General features: G+C 42.1%; 1 protein-coding gene across 5 annotated transcripts in view; it reads left to right on the top strand.

Moving 5' to 3' along the window:
• Positions 1 to 22,780, top strand: part of CCDC198 (coiled-coil domain containing 198) — a 41,093-nt gene that overhangs the window by 8,673 nt on the left and 9,640 nt on the right. For 2 of the 5 annotated variants that reach the window (XM_015143774.3, XM_015143775.3), the window contains exons 3-6: positions 2,292 to 2,378; positions 3,793 to 3,891; positions 4,694 to 4,853; positions 13,887 to 16,172. In XM_015143774.3, the coding sequence (XP_014999260.3) occupies positions 2,292 to 2,378; positions 3,793 to 3,891; positions 4,694 to 4,853; positions 13,887 to 14,122 (582 nt within the window). In that variant the 3' untranslated portion in view covers positions 14,123 to 16,172. Of the gene's footprint in view, positions 1 to 2,291; positions 2,379 to 3,789; positions 3,892 to 4,693; positions 4,854 to 6,411; positions 8,299 to 13,886; positions 16,173 to 22,780 lie in introns of those variants that run through there. The other 3 variants (XM_015143773.3, XM_028851566.2, XM_077941064.1) reach the window with 3 other exon arrangements.

Below are 22,780 nucleotides of genomic sequence, written 5' to 3'. Positions count from 1 at the left end.
TTGAGCCATCATTTCCCAGTCTCCTTGGCCAGCTTATTCCTGGCCACCAGCCTCACCACTGGAACTCCTGGAGTCTGCAGTCTTTAGCTCTCCTCTTCTCACTCCTGACCTTTACCATGACCTCGGCTTCACTCATGCTCTACTCTGGGATTATTCCCCAAAGTCTCCAGCACAGACCTCTCCTCCCAAGCTCCCTGTATAACTCAACAGCTACACTGGCCTGTCTCAATGGTGTCTCAAACTCAATCTACTGCACACCAAATTTGTATTTTCCTTCTACATCCCAGCCAAACTAGGTCTTCCTCTGGATTGCCCATCACAGGGTATAACACCCTCCATTCCTTGTGCTGTGGACTCTATTCCCATTTACTAACCATAATGAATCTCGTTTGGTCAGCTTTAAACATTTGTAGAGATCATCAGTTTCCCTCTTTCAACCCCAGCCCATCATCTTTGTCCTCCTAGCTGATCTCTCCACATCCATAATTATTCCTTTCTAGTTTCCACACTGCAGCCAGAGTGACCTTTTTTAAAAAAGCAAAGGTAATCATGTCACTTCTTTGCTTAACACATCAGTGGCTTCTCATTGCTCGTAAGGGACCACTATCTTGATGGCCTGTCAGGCCTTACATGACCTGGCCCCTGCCTCACCTCCCTAGCTCATTTCAAGCTGCTGTTTCACTTACCTAAACTGCAGCCAACTGACTTCGTTCCATTCCTTCAACAGATCATAATCACTCCCCACCTCAGGGCTATGGCACACCTTAGTCCCCTAAAAACTCCCAATCTGTCCATTTCTACTGAAAAGGTACTACCTTAAAGCACTTTCTTGAACTGCCTCCCTAGCCCTTTCCCTCCTGCCTTAGATTGCTAAGGCTGTAACACAGTACCACAAATTGGGTGGCTTAAATGATCCAAACGTATTGTCTCCCAGTTCTGGAAGCTAGAAGACTGAGGTCCAGGTGTCCATAGGGTTGGTTCCCTCTGAAGCCTGTGAGGAAGGTCTGCTCCATGACTCTCTTCTAGCTTTAGGTAATTTTCTGGCACTCTTCGGTGCTGTTCATTGGCTTGAAGAACCATCACCCCAACCTCTCCCTTCATCTTCACATCGTGTCCTGCCTGTGTGTGTGTCGGCGTCCAGATTTCCCCTTTTTTATGAGGACATTATCATATTGAATTAGGGGCTTGCCCTACTCCAGTATGACTTCATCTTAACTAATTATATCTGCAATGACCCTATTTCCAAATAAATTCACATTCTGAGGTATGGAGGGGCTAGGCTTCAACATACGAATTTTGTGGGGTAGCACAGTTCAACCCCTAACACACATTATTTTTCAGGTGGAGTCCTTCAGTTATGTAGCATCATAGTTCTGCCCTGCAGATTTTTTCTTCAAAGCACTGACCACAGTTTGTAATGATCACTTGAATAATCACACAAGCAAAAGCACATCTATTACGCATAGATTGTAAGCTCCATGAGGGGCCATGTCCGTTTTTGCTGACCGTTGCCTCCCCATGTCTGGCATGTAGCAGTCATTAAGTACTCACTGAAGGAACAGATAAACTCTGTGGTCCTCCACGTTCCCCATTGCATGTCAATGTGAAGAGACCACCCTTCGTCTCCCAAACCTGCTTGATCACTTCTCAGTGCTCAGCTTCTAAGGCAAGAAGGGCTGGAGGCAGACCGGCTGACATGAATTGCTGCCCAGTCTTAGTGACCCCCTGAAACTCCAACATATCTCCCCTATCAAGCCAAGCCCCTTCTAGAAAAAGACATCTCTAAAATGTGTTAGCACACTGCAGTTTCATTTTAAATGTGTCTCATAGTCACCAGTGATTACTACTAAGGAGCTTCTCTAGAGATCTTAAAAACAGATTGCTTCCCTAAGGGCTGGAATAGTTCAGCTGGGTACCTAAGGAATGTGTGAAATAAAATAAATTCCTAGTGCCTCTTTTATCTCTAATATTCTAAGATCCTGGTGGTTTGATAATTTTGGACATGGTCCCTCAATGCAGACAGAAGAGGATTCTTAATCTCCTAACTCTCTGACCAGTACTTAGATCAATAAGGCACTGTCTACAGTGCACTAGAATAATAAAGAACCCAGATAGGTTGAAAAGCCTTTTGCACTAATATAACTGTAATGCTGTTGGAACCACCTTTCCTGTATGCTCTCAGAAATAAATGCCACTTTTGCAAAGTGTTAAGATAGTTTAATGTCTGGCTTTTGTGTTTCATCATCTCATGGCATGAGGAATGCTGACTGCTCTAAACGTTGAACTTCTAGAAGCTCGAACCCGTCGACTTGCCACGAGTAATTACTTCAGGAAGACTCCTGAGCCAGCGAGAAGCCAGGACAATGCACAAAGCAAAGGTGAGCTGTAGCAGTAACCTGACAGGGAGGTGAACTAGGGGTGGGCGACACAGGATTGGGGCACTGGAGCACACTGGTCCTTTCATGCACTCTCTGCATGGAGGAGTTCAAAGACAAATCAAACTGTTAAGTCATTCAGAGTGAGAACTTTTCAAAGCTATTTATTCTCTTCTGTGCATGCCTCCAACTGGCAGTGGCTCTTACCTCTTGCATGAGCTCTGCGCCCTTTTCTGTTTTGTGTTGAAAACAGGGCAATGTAGATGAGAAAAGACTTTTACTTAGAAATTGGTGATTCTGAAGTTTTCAAATCTGTGAAAAATTCAGCATAAGTCCTCCCTTTCATTCCTCCCCTCAGTTTAAAACATCCTCTTTGTTCTGTTTGCAGGAGAAATCTTATCTACAAGTTATTCCTGACTTATTTGCCACAACCTCACCAAAAATTAATCCTGAGAAATGTCTTCTGTATATCTTTTCCCTGCTTTTCACTTGTAATGTTCTGTTGACTAGAACTCCCCTCACATAGAAATGAAAGCTGGAAGGCAGAAGCAGATTTTCAACACTTTCCACTCCTAATTGTTTTGGAGCTAGCTAGGTGCTGCTGTGTGGCTGGCTGACTTGGTAAAGATGTCCAGGTGCTATCAGAATCAAGCCCACGTTTGTGGTGCTGACAGCATCTGCGGAGATGGCCCTTCCCTGAGGTTCACATCAGCTGACAGTCACTATCCTCACGGCAACACAAAAGGTATTGTCAAACACATCACCCTTCCTGGCAACAGCAAATGACAAATGAAGGTATATTCACCTCTGGCTGCCCTCAATAACTGTCTGCACTGTCCCACTGGAGTTTATGATGCACCAGCGGGGAGATGTTCAGAGTCACAAATAATCAACTTCAAATCCTCCCTAAACTGCAATATTCTCCAAGGCTTAGGCTGACATATGGAAATGCACTCTATAGAAATAGGTTCCATTTCACCATTCAGCAGCTTCCCTCTCATTTCATAGCCAGTCAATTAGTGGTAGAAGAGATAGGGAGAAAAAGGAAGGTTTCTTCAAACTGAACACATTTCTGGGGATAGTACTAGTAATAAGTAGTAATAAGCATCTGTTTACAAGGGAAGTGATATCTTGTCAAAAATGAGATGTGGAAAGATATTCCCATTTAAGGTTTACAAAACTCTATAGCAACCTAAAAAACTACAAATATACATATCAAAGAGTCACTTCATTCATTGACAGTGACACAAAGGACTTGTCAGGGACATACAATAGTCCACTTTTGTCATCACAAGATATCTCTACGGGTTATGACTGATTAAGATCTCACTCTGTTTCAAGAAGGATGTAAACTTGTGAATTGCAGAGTCAGTAACAAATTACCCCATACTAACAAGTGTGTCATCTTTCATAGCAGGTACTAGAAAAGAAAATGCAAACTCCAATGTATACTTCTGAGAACAGACAATATTTGCATAAGATGCAAATGCTGGAAATGATTCGTAAAAGACAAGAGGTAAATATGAGAAGAGAAAAGAGTGTCATATTTACCAAATTTTCATCACATAATCACTGCCCTGCCACATGAATATATCAAGCATAGATACCTAGGCTTTACTTAGCATTTTAAATCTAGTCACTGAGGTTAAAAGTTCAACTACTAAAGCTGAGAAGAATCAGGAAGATTCCCTTCTGCTGATAACCTTGTTGAGTCTCTTCTAAGTTTTCAGTCCTATCAAGGATGTATCTGTGCCTCAAGTCTCCATTTTTAAAAATAGTTTGCTCCTATGACACTCTGGACATAGGAAAATGGGGCTAGATCATTTTTCTTGGTTTAGTGAAAGGAGGAGGGGGTGAGTTGTTCTTTATTCTGATACCTAGGCCTCTCTCTATAATTCTTGCCATAGAATTATCTAACAAGAAAGACTGCTTGTAAAAAAACAAACGAAAACCCTTTACCAGTAATGCCTGTAACTGTCATATTCCAAATTCCTCCCTCTAGGAAACAAGCCTTTAGTTACTGCTCTCTGCAACTCCAATTATATCAGCTAGCCTACAGAAACACGCTTTTGTAAGGGGCCTCATCCTAATTGAGCCATACCCTTTTGAGACTGGGCACACTCACCTTTCTCCTAACAAGCTTGTGAATAAAGAAAGTTCCCATACCTTCTAGTAGGAAAAAGAAAACCACGTTCTGCTTAGAGGACTGCAGATGTCTACAGATAAGCACACAACTTGCAAAGTGGCTGATCTGTTGCTCTCTTCTGGTGAAAGTAGCTTGGGAAGGACATTGATCATTTATGGCTGATGATTTTCAGGCCCAAATGGAGTTAAAGAAAAGTCTTCACGGAGAGACAAGAATTAATAAGCGAAGTCTAAGGGACCATAAAGCCAAGAAAACCCTTCAAAGCACCCCAAAGAATGATGACCATGACCTTCTAACCATATTGCCTGATGAAATCTTGAACAGACGTCCCGGTGAGTCATGTACAATTTTTTAGTAAAATAGTTTTTTAAACTTCATCAAATAAACTACCAAGGAAGGGGCATGGTGAGAAGACAGCACACAGCTTTGAGTTCTTGCTGAGAGTTTTACTTCCCAGAATATAGTGGGCATGTTGTCATGTAATTTTGGATGGCTGGGAGGAAAAGACAGAAACTTCCGCTTGGTGATTAAATGTCTCTTTCTTTGTATGGGTTTAATATGCTTTGCATGCTTCATTGCAAGGCTTGCCTCATCCCTAGAAGGAGAAAAGGCAAAATAGCCTCATCTTGTGGTTAGAGAGAATGAAGCACATGAAGATATATTGCCTGCAGTCACATGGCAAATTTGCTTCAGCAGGGTTGGTACCATATGCAGACACTTATCTCCCCGACTGCACCCTTTTCCACGCAGGTCAACCCTCTTTGGCACATTCAGAATTTCTAGAATGAATCCCTGCCCACCCTGAGCTTGCTGTTCCTGCTGATCTATCGGCTCAGTGGACAAGGTCTCCAATGTCACTCTTCCCTATCTCCCTACAGCTGGTCGGTCACCAAGCCCTGCTGATGTCACCTAGAAGTAAAATCTGCCCTTTCTCTTCCATTCCAGGTAGTATTGCCTTAGGTATGACCCTGGTCCTGTTACACCAGGGTTCCAGCTACAGCTTCCTGACTGGGCCCCTCCCATTAGGTCTCACTCTCCATCCATCAACACTTCACTTCAGTGGTTCTCCATGTGGTCACCAGACCACCAGCATCAGCATTACCTGGGAACCTGTTAGGGCCCAGAGTGACTGAATCAAAAACTGCAGGGGTTACGCCCAGTACTCTGGGTTTAACCACCCCTCCAGGTGATTGTGATGCTCTTAAAGTTTAAGAAAAGCTTAACTTTAAGTGATTCCTAACTCTACTCAGTAATTGAAGTATTACCACAGACCAGCATCATCAGTATCACCTGGGAGTTTATTAAGAAAGGCAAAATTGAAGGTCGTACCCCAGACCTACTGAATGAGAATCTGCATTTTATCAAGATTGCCAGATGATTCTCATGCACACTGAAGTTCTAGAAGCACCGCACTAACATCAGAGTAATCCTATAACATGCAAATCTGACCATGTCACTCTCCTGCTTAGAAAAACAAAAATCCTCCGTGATTCTCTGTCAGCCTGAAGACAACGTCTAAGCTCCTTAACATGGAGCTAAGTGTGGTGACTCATGCCTATAGTCCCAGCTACTCAAGAGGCTGAGGTGGGAGGTCCACCTGAGGCCAGGATTTCAAAACCTAGCCTAGGTAACATAGCAAGCCCCCTGTCTCAATAAAATAAACTCAACCTGGGACTCTAAGCCTTTCAGGATCCAGTCATTGCCACCTAGCCTTTCTAGCTTCACCTTCTGCCACTCTCGCACCCAGCCCCCACATTTCAGCCGGGCCGAATTGTTTATGCTCTCAGATCGCTCTATGCTTTCTAATGGACAGGCTTGTCCACAACTTCTACGCTACATTGCCCCACCAATTAGAGCCCCATAAAGCTTTCCTTGTTTGTATTTCCCCAGGGCAAACCCACAGTTGAAATTTCCAATATTGTTCACACACACAGATTGCTGTGCTGTGAGCCAAATTCCCCACATCACCAGGACCGACCCACCACGGAGAGAGCTGCAGAAAAGCTGGCTATGTCTCTAGAGGTCTTGAACTTCTAAGATGCAAAATCGCCTGCTGAAAGAGACACTGCTCCTACTTGGAGAAACAAGATGCTTAATCAATAAGTTAATTAAATAAGAAAAGGCTGAATAATTGAAAATCTACTTGAGGCATCTATTTAATCTATACTCCCAAGTCTCAGAATGAAATATCCTTTGTAGTCACACAATTTTTACCATTTAAACAATATCTTTTAAAAAATATGCAAAACAACCAAGAAAAAAGCCTCAGCTAAAGTTAGACACTTAACAGTCATCACCTGAGAGCACGTCAAGAAAAACCAGCATCGGCCAAGTCCTTGGAAGATGTCTCAGAGCTGGAGGGGACCGAGGAGAAACTGGCACAGGAGAAAGGAGTTGTCCTCTGCTCTCCTGATGCTTTTTAAAGCTGCTTCATTTTATTCAAGCTAAGGTTTGTTGAGTGCTTACTATAAGCCAGGTACTGTGGTTTGCCTTAAATATGCATTATCTCTTTTAACTCTTACACAACCTAGAAGGTAGGAGCTACTATTCGCCCCAGTGTGACAGAGCCAGGATTCAAGTTCAGGTCTTTTTGACCTGCACTCACACAGCCCCACCAGGACCACCAAGGACTTGGAACTCTGTCAAGGACAGCTTTGGAAAAGTTTGCAAATGTAGGGGTTGTGACTCCTTGACCTTATTTTTCAAAGAAGGCCACACTCTGCAACTTCTGAAAGGAAAGTTAAAGCAGCTGGCAGACTTTGGAGCTCACGTTCTCCTGGAAGTGACCGAGTGTAGAGAAGAGAGAACAGAAGGAGTAACTCAGGCAGGAACCAATTCAAGTGCCAGTCAGGGAGGCGTAGCTGCATCAGTAGTGCACAAATGCTCAGTTAAGAGCAAAACCACCTGAGGAGCTTCTCAAGAACACTCAGCCCTAGGGCCGATCATGGTGGCTCACGTCTGTAATCCCAGCACTTTTGGAGGCCAAGGCGGGCAGATCACCCGAGGTCAGGGGTTCAAGACCAGCTTGCCAACATGGTGAAACCCCATCTCTACTAAAAATACAAAAATTAGTCGGTCACAGCGGCGGGCACCTGTAATACCAGCTACTTGGGAGGCTGAGGCAAGAGAATCACTTGAACCTGGGAAGCAGAGGTTGCAGTGAGCCAAGATCATGCCACTGCACTCCAACCTGGGCGACAGAGCAAGACTCCATCTCAAAACAAACAAAAGAAACACCTAGTCCTGTCTCCCAGCTTCAGCCTACTGAATCTGAATCTCTAGGTTGAAGGTGAAAGAATTTTACGTTTTAAAAAGTCCTCAAGTGATTTTGAACATTAGCCAAACTTAGATGGACTAGATAACCCTTGAGAACTCTTTCAACACTTTAACCTTATGAGAATCTTTTTCTTTGTAACAACTCGTGTGTGTGTGAGATACACAGGACAAAATAAGCCTAGAAAATGTAGATTTTGCTAGCATGAAATAGACAGGGAATTCTAACTCTTCCTATTATAATGATATCATAATTAACTAGACTCTTAGAATGACATGTCTGCATCAACTCACCTGCCTATTGCTGAAGTTGTTGGAAAGAGAAGTAAGACAAATATCACCGGAAATGTGTTTGATGATGGAGAGACTACAATGCCTACAAAGGGTGTCATTCTGTTCTGTGCTTCGATATTCACTGTGCAGCCCTGTACATGTAAAAGTGTAGGATACTGGGATAACTATGGATACAGCTAGTATTTATAAAGTGCTTCTAAGAATTTTAAATGCATCATTTAATCCTCATATTAACTCTACAAGGTGAAAATTATTACCACCTCTCTCCTACAGATGAAGAGACTGGGTCTGGAGAGGTCCAGTCACATGTGCAAGGTCACAGCCAGCCAGTGAGAGGTGAAGCTGCTCGGGGATGCACTTACAGGGCACCTGACTCCTGAGCCGACAGGCTTCACCTCTGTGCTCAGCATTTGTCCTAGCGATGATTCCTTTTCACTTATTCCCAGAGAGCGTCTTTGATTTCTTTCCGCGCCTTCTAAAAGTAGTTCACTTTCTCCTACAAATGGGGTGTAGCTAAGATCTTACACTTACATAAGCATTCTACTGTCAGGGTCTGGTCATTAAGGTTCCTCTGTAGCTGTCTCTTCTTACTTAACGACATTCTCGACCTTTCTTGTTCCCCTGTTGAAAGGTGAAATGAGGGTTGTGGCTCTCTTGTGAGATAAAAGTCAGTCACTGCTTTCTACTGCATCTTTAAAATGAAATCTCCCATGCTTTACATAAATTTTACATACATTCATATAATAAATTACATATACAATCATATGACACAAATTATATATAACATACACATAGTGAATGTCACTCTTTTTGGTGTACAAGTCTATGAGATTTAATGTGTTTCTGTGGCTCCTACCCTTTGCTGAAGCTGTGATATGAATGAACATAGAGGGTGGGAAGAGCACTGGAACTGACCTCAAAGCCCTTCACTGAGTCCCAGTAGTGCATCTACTAAATGGAAGCTCCATGAAGGCAAGGACTTTTTCTTGTTCCTAGAATAGTACCTGACACATGATAGCCTCTCAATAAATATTAACTGTTTATTTTTTATATAATTTCATTCTGGAGAGAGAAAGAATATAGCTAAATTCTAGTTATTTAACCTCCAGGAACCTCAGTTTCCACATCTATAAAATGGGAATAAAGTATTGTATATCACATAAAGTTTATGTAAAAAATAACATGTATAAAAGCACACATAAAATGTAAAGTGTGGCCAGGCACTTTACAGGCCATAGCTCATGCCTGTAATCCCAGCATTTTGGGAGGCTGAGGAGGGTGGATCACTTGAGATCAGGAGTTTGAGACCAGCCTGGCCAACATGGCAAAACCCCGTCTCTACTAAAAATACAAAAAATTAGCCAGGAGTGGTGGCACATGCCTGTAATCCCAACTACAGGGGAGGCTGAGGCACGAGAATTACTTGAACCTGAGAGGCGGAGGTTGCAGTGAGCCGAGATCACACCACTGCACTCCAACCTGGTCAACAGAGAGAGACTCTTTCTCAAAAAAGAAAAAAAAAAAATAGAAGAAGAAGTACCATACAAATGTATGGGAATATAGACAAAACTGAAGAAGAGTATAATCGATGTCTTTTTTTTTTTTTTTTTTTTTTTTTTAAGATGGAGTTTCTCTCTTGTTGCCCAGGCTGGAGTGTAATGGTGTGATCTCGACCCACCGCAACCCCTGCCTCCCAGGTTCAAATGATTCTCCTGCCTCAGCCTCCCAAGTAGCTGGGATTACAGGCGCCTGCCACCACGCCCAGCTAACTTTTGTATTTTCAGTAGAGACAGGGTTTCACCATGTTGGCCAAGCTGGTCTGGAAACCCTGACCTCGTGATCTGCCGGCCTCGGCCTCCCATAGTGCTGGGACTGGGATTACAGGCATGAGCAACCGCACCCGGCCAGAATTGATGTCTTATAGTGAAAACAGTCATATGCTTCAGGGATGTGTCACTTTGAATCCGTTATTTGAATGTCAGCTTCAAAATTCTGGTCTTATCTGGCCACCTGCACTCTTTCTATAAAGAATCTTATTTTGTTTTATTTTTCAATATAGCTCTGTATGTGAAATTCTGGGTTTGACATAGCAGTGATACAGTTTTCTGAAACACATATTATAAAATACACAACCATCAAACAGGTTTCATGCTTTATGTGATTCTTCTACTACCTAAATCACTTCCGATTTTTCCCACTGGCAGCTGTTGCCTTCCTCTCTCCCTAAATTAATTTTGGAGTAGGATACACTTTCCTTTACTCTGCTCACCCGAAACCCATTTGGGTTTTTAAAGACTGTGTTTTTATTTTTTAAAGTCTATAAACCACAGAGAATCAAACAAGGATTTATAAAAATGTAACAAGTAATAAGAAATCTAGCTCAGAAGTGCTCAAATTTTAATGCTGTATACACAAAACTATATATGTAATACTTTATGAGTGACAAAGGATTGATTTTCAAGGATGAAACTGAATATTTGAATTTTGTCGCATACACTAACATTAGACCTGAATTTTCATAACATCAAGGGTGTTGTGGGACTTAGGCTATCATTAATATTTCATTAGATCCCAACACAAACAATCATTCCCCTTCTGTTTCAGATCTCCTGCCGATAGCTGGATGTTCTAGAAAATTTCTGTTCCCAGTCTGAGTGGTGCCTCTGGTAGTTCTTGACTACTTTGCAGAACAGAGATGACTGACACTCCTGAGCCCCAATGAATGGGGCCTTTTTTAGATCCTAGTTACCAATACTTCCCATCTCCCAAAATTCTCTGATTGCTCATTTGTTTATTCATTTATTCATCTATTTGTTCACCAAATATTTATTTAGCACATACCAAGTGCCAGGCATTGTGTGGTCGTTTCATTGTATGGTGATGAGCCAGGCAGATATGGTTCCTGGTTTGTGGATCTTGCATAGAGATGTTTAACAAGGAGTTGTTTAACGAGAGTATACTGGGTAGACCTGGTATCTGTGGAGTCAGGGAAAGTTTCCATGAGGAAGGGACATTTAAACCGAGATAAGAAGTAGCTGGATGAAGTGGGGAGGAGGGCATGCGAGTGTGAGGACCATGGGTACTGGAATGTTCAAAATGGTAATCAACCCCAGCACGTGCAAAAGTCCCGCAGGGGGAAGGAACATGATGGACTCTAGGCGAATGAGAGATTCAGAGAGTAAATGGAGATGGCTCTGGAGATATGGACAGGGCCAAATCACACGGGGTCTTGTAAGCCATGTTAGGTAAGAATTTTAAACTCTATCTTAAGGTCATTGGGAAGCCACTGATAGGGCAGGAGAGGGGCATAAGCAGGTTCATATTTTTAAATATCACTCTGTCTACACTGTAGAGAATGGGTGGGAGGGGAAAGTAAAAGGATGAAGGAAGACCAATTATAAGGACAGAGCAAAAGCGCAAGTGAGGGATGATGTTGAGACCAGGAGAGTAGGGTCTCGATGAGGATGGAGAGAAGCAGCCAGATATGAGATCGTTAGGAGACAAAATAATCAGAATTATCAGGTGATAGGTTAGATGTGAGTGCATGGAGAGGGTAAGGAGACCAGGTGGATTCCTGGGTTTCTCTTGAAGAATTAGGCACACAATGGGGTAAAGGTAGTACTGTTTGCTGAATTAGGGTAGCCAGGAGCAGAAGCAGGTTTGTGAGAGAAAGAGAAGGTAGGGCTGCATTATTGCCAAGTAGATATCAAAGTGGAGGTGTCCAGTTTTACAAAAACGTCCTTTGTAGCTTAGGAGAGAGACCAGGGCTGCAGACATTAATTAACATGGTTATCTGCCAGTGCTATCTAAATAGGCAACAACAATCATTATAATAGTATTCAAGGGGAAAAACTGGTAGCTTCTCACTGAGGCCCAACATATCACAAGGCATGAATTCTCACATTAAAACGCTTGTTTCCAACTCACCACGCTGTATACATTAAATATGTATAGCTTTTGTATGTCAATCATAGTTCAATAAAGTAGTTTTTAAAAATATGGTGTACAAGGTAAAAAGAAATATTTGATTTTCTTATATAATAGTACACAACTTCAGATATCAAGGGCTTACATAAACTGCCAAAAGATTTAATAAACAATTATCATTAAGATAACATTCAAAAGTTATGGTCGTTTCAACCAGTCTAGTGGGAAACTCTGGGCTTTGACCTAAAATTTTTGTTTTAGCTACAAAGTGGTTGGGAAGATTTTGTTTGCTTAAAAGCCAGCTTCCCTTGAACAAAGCTCCTGTTGCTTTCTGGAGTGCATTATAAAGAATGCTGGGAACTGCTTAAATAAAAAGCTAAGGTAAATACATATGCACATAAATAAAATCCCAAACTAAAAATAAATTGTCTCTTTTAATAAAAAATATAAAATAAAATAGAATGCCAGATTCATTGAACTTCCCAGTACTATGGGTCTGGAGTACAGTTTAAACATCTGTTTCTAAAAGGCTGCAACAGGTGATTCTGCTATGTCAGAAGTATATATTATGTGTCTAGCACATAGTAGATGTTCAATATAAAGCACCTGTGCAATATTCTTGCCCAAAATGTTTAACCTCAATTTAATTGCAAGGAAATAATAAGGGAAGCTAAAATTTAGGATCTTTCTGTAAAATAATTGACCTGGATTCTTCAAAATGTCATCATTACGTTAGGAAAAATGAAAAAGACAATGAAGATGGAAGAGGAGACAAAAGAGGAGAAAGAGGAGGAATGGTGATGGGGTGTAGAGACTGTGGGAGAGAGAAAGAGAAGAAAAGCATAGAAGAGTATTCTTGAATTAAAGGATACTGAGACGAGAAAATAAAAAGCAATGTATGATCCTAGATTGGATCCTGGACCTAAAAATTAAAACTAAAACAGAAAATAAAAAGCAGCTATAATGGGCATTATTGTGACAACCATGAATATTTGAACATAGACCATATATTAGAAAATAGTATTATATCAATGTTAAATTTCTAAAGTGTAATAATTGTTTTGTTACGTAGAGACAATGCTCTTGGTCTTAAGAGATTTGTAGTGATATATTTAGGGGGGAGGTGACTCTGCAACTAATTTTCAAATGGTTCAGCTGAAAAGCATGTATAGATAGATAGATGCTAGATAGATAGATGATTGATAGAGAGATAGATGGATAGATAGATGCATATATATGATGTAAGCAATATTGTGGCAAAATGTTGATGGATGTGGTATATAGGTGTGTGTTGCATTATTGTGACTTTTGGAAGATTTAAATCATTTTAAAAATAACAACTAGGCCGGGCGTGGTGGCTCACACCTGTAATCCCAGCACTTTGGGAGGCCAAGGCAGGTGGATCACAAGGTCAGAAGATCGAGACCATCCTGGCTAACATGGTGAAACCCTGTCTCTACTAAAAATACAAAAAATTAGCCAGGCATGGTGGCAGGTGACTGTAATCCCAGCTACTCGGGAGGCTGAGGTAGGAGAATGGCGTGAACCTGGGAGGTGGAGCTTGCAGTGAGCTGAGATGGTGCCACTGCACTCCAGCCTGGGCTACAGAGCAAGACTCCGCCTCAAAAAAATAAATAAATAGACTAAAAAATAACAACTAAAAAAAAGTTTAATCCTTACAGAGATACCAGTTGAAATTTATAGATATAATGTATATATTTATATATACCTCAAGTTACATATATATACACATATGTATATACAGTTTGAAAAATCACCAACCAGATTGTTTATTAAGCTAGGCACTTAATAAACAAATAATCATTGCTAAAGGAAAAAATTAAATTAAAGAAACTTAATTTTTTTTGTAGGTAATTCACAGAATACAGAATTTTTGAAACATCAAGCAGTGAATAACTACTGTCCCTGGAAAATTGGCACAATGGAAACATGGCTTCATGAACAAGAGGCCCAGAGACAGCATCTCTGGGACAGTTCCAGCTCTGACTCAGATGAGTTGGGGAAAGATGAGAAGAAGCCACGAGCACTGGTGAGGACCAGGACAGAGAGAATCCCACTTTTTGATGAGTTTTTTGATCGAGAATAAGAATACTATTCACTAACCTAGATATTGAGTGCACTGAAAGCTTGTTTTACTCTAGAAATCTTTCAGACTGATATATGAAGTATTTTGAAGAAAGCAAATCACTTTGGTAAAAAGAAATGATATATTTAGAGTCTTATGATTAACAAGTCTATCATATGTGCTGTTAACTATTGCTGCATAACTAAATGCCTCAAAACACAGGGGCTAACCAACAGCCATTTTATTGACTCACTTTCCTGTGGGTTGTTGAGTTCAGCTAGGTGGTTCTTCGGCTGTTCTCTTTTGAAATCTTTCATGTCATTGAAATTGGACTACGTTTGGACTACTAGGACTGGAGTCATCTGAAGCCCCATTAGGACACTGAGACAGGGGGAGCTTGCCCCCTATCCATATAGTCTCAGAGCATCTTCACATGATCTCTTCAGCAGGACACTGAAGAGATTTCTCTCATATGAGCCCAGGGCTCCCAAAAGCAATTGTTCCAAGAGGAGGAAACAGAAGTTGCCAGTCTTCTTAAAAGCTAGTCATAGAACTGGCTTTGCATCACTTCCACTATGTTCTGTTGGTTAAAGTCATAAGCCAGCTTGGAGTTAATGCAGAAGAGGATTACATAAGGGCATGAATGCCAAAGTGTGGTCCTTTGGGGTTCGTCTTTGAGACTTTCCACCTCACCATGTTTTTAAAAAGAAAATTAGATTATATAAAACAAATAGATGGGCTGGGTGTGGTGGCTCACACCTGTAATCTCAGCACTTTGGGAGGCCGAGGTGGGCAGATCACTTGAGGTCAGGAGTTCAAGACCAGCCTAGCCAACATGGTGAGACCCCATCTCTACTAAAAATACAAAAGTTAGCCAGGCATGGTGGCGTTCGTTCATCTATAATCCCAGCTACTTGGTGGGGAGGCGGAGGCAAGAGAATTGCTTGAACCCGGGAGACGGAGGTTGCAGTGAGCCGAGACCACTCCACTGCACTCCAGCCTGGGCGACAGAATGAGACTCTGTCTCGAAAGTAAAAAATAAAAAACCAAAAACAAATAGACGAAGTAGACTGGAGACAAATAAAAGTGAATTTCTAAAGGAAAGTCACAGTAATGCTACATTAAACACTAAGCTCACTTAGGTCACCTTCTAAGCTAACCATAACAGAGAGCCTACAGGATACAGGTGAAATAATGTCAAGTGTAGAAGATCATTGTGAGTTAAAGTTCAAAATTAAGACTTCTTAGATTATGATGCAGATTTTAGAGCTCCTTAAAAAATAAAAGGAATCTTATAAATGTTCAATTCAAAAGTTATTCCACTTAGAAAAATTAGCTTTTGGGACAATTTTTAAGAACTTTTGTGTACAATGCAGCTCCATGTTTAGCATAATCTAAAAATAATTTTAAGCAATCCAGAATCTTTCAAGAATTTAGTAAAGCTTTAAAACAAAGCAAAACAAAAAGACCCTTTTATGCCGTATACGGGAAGCTTCCAAAAAGGGGGAAAAATAGAGGAAAACACCACTTCAATTTGACATTCAATGCATTCACATCAGGAACTAAGAAGATAACAAGCCTGAAATGTCAGGCGATAAAAATTCATGTTTCTTCCAAGGACAGAAGGCTATTAGATTGTCCCTGGTCATATCTACTCCCAGTTCTTTGTGAGTACTCTTCTTACTTTTTCTGTGGTAGGTAAGAAGCATATTTCCACCAAAAGAATACATACATTGTTTGACTAGCCAGCCTTCTAGAAAAAATGAGATCCTTGAGAGGATAAACAAATCCAACCTATTCATGGTGTCCTCACTTATTGTGGTCAATCTGAAAGGCTTAAAACACAAAAAGTGGGATGGACAACTTTGAACACTAAAACTAGTGGAGCCAAAGGTACGTCTTCACCATTCTCCTCTGTGACTTGAAATTCAGTTTCACGAAACCCGCTTCCATAAGCTTAATGAACTGTGAGCTACATGAGGGCACAAACTATGTCTTCTTCCTATGGTATTCCTGCTTCCTAGCATGACAACTGGCAAAGAGTTTATCATTAAATGTTTTTTGGAATTAATGAATGTGTTGAGCTGACTAGTCAATTAGAGAAACACTTATTTCTCTCCAGCTATGCACTTGCTCACCCTCATTTCCATCATTTCCCAGGAGTCTTGGATAGACAAGGTTGATTATACAGTAAAGAAAATGGCTTTTTCTTCCAAAAGCTGTTGGCATTTATACATCTAAATGAATGGCCAAAATTAAGCATTGCCTTGGGATACAGGAACTATGTGTATATGCCAATAAGGATGCCATAGCTCAAAATACTTTTTGAAACTATCAGAGTGTGTTAGCTTCAAAAGAAAATCCATCCTAATGCCTTCTCTGTTTGCCGGTTCCATGTAGAACTCCTTACAATGCAGTTATGAATTCAAGGATTTTAAAGGAGTAACAATTACAGTAATAATTGCCAACATGCATGGTCTGTTTATTGTGGGCCAGGTACTCTTTTATCTATGTAATCCTCACAGTGATTTTGTAGGTCAGTATTAATATCATCCCCATCTTAAAGATGAGGAAATTGGGTCACAGAAAGGTTAAGTAAGTTGCCGGAGTCACTTAGCAGAACTTCCCTTTGGAGTAGACGATTGTTTACCAAAAGTGACCTGATAGAAGCCAAGGACTCTTCCCTCCTTTCCTCAATTTTACTTCCAACTCACCAGCTACATTACACGTCACTCTGTATTTCTTTTGCATCACATGGTGTGGTTCCTTTTGGGAGGAGCAGGGAAGAGGTAATAGTTCACTAGAAAGGGTGAGAGCTTTGTGGAATTATGTTTTAGCAAGGACTAGCTTAACTGATAGCCGAACTGCAGGCAAACGGAGGATAAAAGCACAGGATAAAGTCAGATGAGAGAGTAAAGGAAACCTTAACTGTCTTCCCAATTCGGCCTAGGGAATCAGTCCCCAACCTTTCGGCACCAGGGACCAGTTTTGTGGAAGACAATTTTTCCACAGCTGGGTGAGGCGGGGGATGGTTTCTGGACGAAACTGTTCCACCTCAGATCATCAGGCATTCGATTCCCATAAGGAGCATGCAGCGTAGATCCCTTGCCTGAGTAGTGCACAATAGGGTTCACACTCCTGTGAGAATCTAATGCCTCTGCTGACCTCACAGGAGGGGCAGCTCAGGCAGTAATGTTCCCTCGCCCACCACTCACCTCTTGTGTATGGCCCAGTTCCTAACAGGTCATGGACCGGACCAGCACCTGTCCATGGCCCAGGGGTTGGAGACCCCTGGCTGGGGGGCAGCATAGGTGAGCATCCCCACCAGAAAGCCCGATCCAGGGTGGATCAGTTGCACACTGTGACAAGGACTCAAGGGTAGCGGTTCTCAATGCTGGTGACAGGTTAGAATCACCTGTCAAAGGATCAAAAACTACTAACAACCAAGATTTCTGGTCCCCAGCTTTTGATTTAATTGGGTTGGAGTAGAGCTCTGGCATTGGGTTGTTGGGGTTTTTTTTGGTTTTTGTTTTTAAGCTTCCAGATGAATCTATCACGCAGCTAAGGCAGAAAATTACAGCTTTAGTAATATGAACATTCTATTTCACTAGATTGTATCACCTTCTATCTATAAAAGAAAGAACTTCTGAGGTACTTTTTTAAGGTTAAGGACATTAGGCCTGGAGCGTCACAAAACAGTAAGAGAAATGTTCATTTTGTAAGTAATTTTCTGAGAACATCAATCCTACAGTTAATCTTGAATTTGTTCAGGGCAATGTACGGCCATCATAAACACAGCTGTTGTTGATAAAAACTATAAAATTCAGCCTGGAGGCTAAGTTGTCAATTTTCTTCAGCTGAAACTCCAGCTTTGGAAAGAAAAAAAGCTTGTCTAGGACGAGAAGCATACTTTCTCTTGTGAAAATAATATTTTCGTTCTTGCTCTGAATTTTTCACGAGAAAGAGAAATATCTTTTTTTCCTTCAATACTTTTGGAAATATATTTTTCTCAATTTTTTTTCAAGAAGAGCACTGTTTTTCATCACATACTTATTTTGATGATAATTCAGAGTTACTGTACTGGGGTTTAGTTAAAGATAACTTTTGTAGGAGTCACCTATGACATAGCCTTTTGAACAAATGGATAATGTTTGCTGCTTACATAGAGACTTTAAAAACAGAAAATAGAACCCCAGCTCTTTGTGCCCCTCTCTTTCTTACCACAGAAACATAATGGTCATCATATTATAATTAACATCAACTATTTCTTGCCTGGAATAAACAATAAAAGCCTATTTCCACATATTACTGCAAAACCTCACCAATTTAGAATGCTACAGGGAAGTCTTCAGAGAAAGTATGCTAAAGGGTAGATTATGGAAGGTCAGACCATTAAAACTCTGAATTACATCTCATTTTAAGAGAAATGCTATTTCATTCAAGTACAGAATACACAATAACACAATTGGAAACTAAGTCAATAGTTAAGGATTTTTTAAGATACACACTTTATAAAAAGTCTGCAATTCATTCATTCATTCATCATTTAATCATGCGTTCAACGAGTGGGTGTGAGTATCTCCTACATGCCAAGTACTGTTGCAGATGCTGAGAATACAGCCATCAACAAGACAAAGTCCCTGCACCCATGGGTTACATTCCAGTGGGGGAGATCACGAGCAGATAGTCAAATACAAGATAATACAACTACATGTAATGTTAAGCATGATTAAGAAAAATAAAGCAGGTAACAGGGTAGGCGGGGATGGAGTGAACTGCTTGAGGCAGGATGCTCAGGGAGGCACTCTGAGGAAGAACCATGAACGAAGGGAAGGTGTGAACCACGAGAAGATCCATGGAACAGGCTTTCCAAACACCAGAAGAGCAGGTGCAAAGGTCCTGAGACGAGAACGAGCTTATAAGGTTCAAGGGCCAACAAGAAGGCCAGAACGACAGAGCGACCAAAGGAGAGACAAACAGGGATGATGTCAGAAAGCTGGACAGGGCCCAGATGTCAGGAGCCCAGAGGAGCACAGTATGACAATGGGTTTGAAGTGTAGTACAGTTTTAGAGTCAGAAGGGAGTACTCGTGGTCTAGACTGATAGCTCCAATATGGTCATGAACAAAGGTAAACAGACCCACTAAAGTCATATGGCTATAGCTAGCTGACCTGGGGCTGACCCTGGACCCACTGAGCTAATCAGAGAGGGCATTGGTTTCTGCTGGTGGCAGGAAGTTCAGCAAGGAAGCTCAGTAGCAATGGGTGGCAGTGCTCTGCCCTGTAGGCCAGAGATGCAGAGAATGCTGACCTGTAGCAGATGAAGAACCAGAGACCCATTGAGGCCTGACAGTACATCTGTTCCTCATTCCCAGCCCTGCCCAAGGCCCTGCTGCCTCCTGCCCTTCATTCTGAGACTGTATCCCTATCATAAATTGCAGTTTCTGCTTGGGCCAGCTCCAACTGATTTCTGGTTCTTAAAATCAAACAACTTCGGCCGGGCGCGGTGGCTCATGCCTGTAATAACAGCACTTTGGGAGGCCGAGGCAGGTGGATCACGAGGTCAGGAGATCGAGACCATCCTGGCTAACACGGTGAAACCCTGTCTCTACTAAAAATACAAAAAATTAGCCCGGCGTGGTGGCGGGCGCCTGTAGTCCCAGCTACTTGGGAGGCTGAGGCAGGAGAATGGCGTGAACCCGGGAGGCGGAGCTTGCAGTGAGCCGAGAGTGGGCCACTGCACTCCAGAATGGGCGACAGAGTGAGACTCTGTCTCAAAAAATAAACGTAGATATCTTAAGCAGCAGCCACCACCTTGCCTCGTGGCACAACACCAGAGGCTGTGGTGTGCCGGAATCGGCATGAGTGTTCAGCACGGGCTCTCAAAAGGAACTATAAGGATCTCTTCCAAATCTGTGTTCCGTGATGCCATGCCGGCCATGGTGGGAACATTTACACCAGAAAAATTAGTGAAAGTTGCAGATCAGGGTTTTTTTCAGAGTTGATATTAAGCATTTACTGACACACCTGGCTAGAAGTAAGGCCCACCAGGCTCTGGAGCCAGAGGTCACATCCCAGCTTGGCCACTCCCTCTCTTAGGTAGTTATTTCACTTGTCTGACCAGCACCCTCACTGTAAAATGGGGATTAGGATAATGCCTACCTCACAGCGTGTTGTGGCAATGAAATAAGATAACACACACAAAGTGCTTAGAACAATGCCTGACACATAATAACTGTTCAATACACGCTAGTTACCAAACAATGTTATTACCATTGACATCAGGAATAAAATAAGATTTTGTGTGTGAAAGTGGTTCTCGAAGTCTAATCAGTTCAACAAGACATGGAACAAAAGCCAGAAGTACATAACTATGGAACCATGAAAATAAATGCATCACGATTAGCAGAGGAAGTAATTATATGGCTGAACTACCCAAGGGAATCAACCGAAATATTTTTTGAATTAATAATGGAATTAAATGGGTGTTGGATAAAAGAAATACATTTTAAAATCATCAGCTTTTGCAAACCATTTCTCAGAATTTATCCAACAGAATAAAAATACCACTGCGCAAAGACAAATGCTCAAGGGTAAGAGTGAGTTCACCGATCACAAGGGAGATGCCTCAGGGTACACTATCTTGGAATATTCTTTCTCTGTAACTCCAGATCTCAAGCTCCCCTTTCCATTACTATTCAAAACTGTCCTTTTGCCAATCCAAGGTATGTTTGTCACTCCTGGCTTAAAGTGCACCCTCAGGATTCTCTCCCACTCTCCCTTTTTCCTCCCCAGCCAGGGTCCATGTCTGGGGGAAGACACACAGGCCTTGATTATGGTGCTATCCTGGGGGCATGTGGGGAATAGCTCATTGGCGCCATCCTTTGTCCAAGCTGGCCTTGACTGAATGATCCCCATCTTGATGATCTTGGGCATCAGCCTTCCTCTCCTGAGCATCTACCCCCACCTCCCTGGCTGCTGTCACTTCCCACCATACTCTCAGCACTAGCCTCATTTAATGATTGCTCAGGAAGAAGCCCAGTGGTTTTCTCCTGCTGAGGTGGTCACCACCTCAGTCTAGAGGGTGGGACTCGTCCTTCAGTAATCAACTATATCTTCTATGCAGTCCCTAGGGTAGGCTGTCCATGCCTCATGCCGTGCTAAGAAATCCCCGTGGCTCTCAATTCTCAGCTCCCCTCCCCCTACTCTGCTTTGGAAGCCTTGGAAACTTCTTAAATATTCTCCATAACCTATGGGGTGGGGAGGTGGGGGGTCTATCTCAGGCACTTTCTACCAAAACATGTCTTGCTGCCATTATTACTGTGCTGCAGTCCACAGATGTTGCCCTCCTGATGTAGCAAACGGGTGGAGGCAATGTACCATGAAGCTCAGAAAGCTTAAGCTTCAAGGCCCCTCATGCACACAGCCCCCTGCCCTGGGAGGGGCACCAGCAAATCATTTACATGAGTTTTCATTACAGTTCTCCAGGAGCAGACAAGGATGAAATGCAAGCAGTTTATGTTGGAGCCGATGCCACGAAATACCAGTAGGGGAGTAAAGTGAGACAGGGAAAGCTGCCAATCAAGGGGCATAATCAAGGAAGTTACTATTCTGGGTACCAGGCTTAATCCTGTTGGGGAATTCTGTGCCTCAAAGTTATCTCATCTGCAGAGGAAGTATGCTGGGGTCTGATACACCACCTTTAGTCAATCATTGGTTGGTGGCTGCTGGAGCACCAGGGAAGAAGAATTAATTCTCTGGTACTTCTTAAATGCCGTGTGTCCTCAGGTCTATCTGCGGAGAGTTCTCAGGCTCAGAGATCCAGACGCTGGTAAAAACCAAGCCAAATTAAGGCCTGTGGGGATATGGATGGGGCACCAAGAGCTTACTACAACTTGGTTACATGTTTTTGTAAAATGTGCAAAAGTGGCCGGGCACAGTGGCTCACACCTGTAATTCCAGCACTTTGGGAGGCCAAGGCAGACAGATCATGAGGTCAGGAGATGGAGACCATCCTAGCTAACACAATGAAACCCTGTCTCTACTAAAAATACAAAAAAATTAGCCAGGCATGGTGGCGGGCACCTGTAGTCTGTAGTGCCAGCTACTCTGGAGGCTGAGGCAGGAGAATAGCGTGAACCCGGGAGGAGGAGCTTGCAGTGAGCCAAGATTGCGCCACTGCACTCCAGCCTGGGTGACAGAGCAAGACTTCATCTCAAAAAAAAAAAAAAAAAAAAAAAATCAGTGGTTGTCAGGGATTAGGGGAGAGAAAGAGATGAATAGGTGGAACACAGAGGATTTTTAGGGCAATGAAACTACTCTGGAAGATACTACAATGGTGGAAACATGTCATTATGTATTTGTCAAAAGCCCATAGAACGCACAACACTAAGAGTGAGCCCTAATGTAAACTATGGACTTTGGGTGAGCATTATGTGTCAACATAGGCTCATCAGTTGTAACCAATATGCCACTCTGGTGGGAGATGTTGGTAACAGGGGAGGCTGTATATATGTGGGGGCAGGGATATTTGGGAAATCTCTGTATCTTTGTCTCAAATTTTCTATAAAACCAAAACTACTCCAAAAAAAGTCTAATAAAAATAAAAATTTTTAGTTTATAAAGGCTGTCATGTTTTCCCCTCCAATTTCCCCTCTGTCACAGTTCCCCCCGCTTGGGT

This window comes from Macaca mulatta, chromosome 7, assembly GCF_049350105.2.
Source record: "Macaca mulatta isolate MMU2019108-1 chromosome 7, T2T-MMU8v2.0, whole genome shotgun sequence".
In the NCBI taxonomy this organism is placed as follows: domain Eukaryota; kingdom Metazoa; phylum Chordata; class Mammalia; order Primates; family Cercopithecidae; genus Macaca; species Macaca mulatta.
Note: the sequence above shows the minus strand (reverse complement) of the source record. Positions and strands in the feature narration are given on the sequence as shown.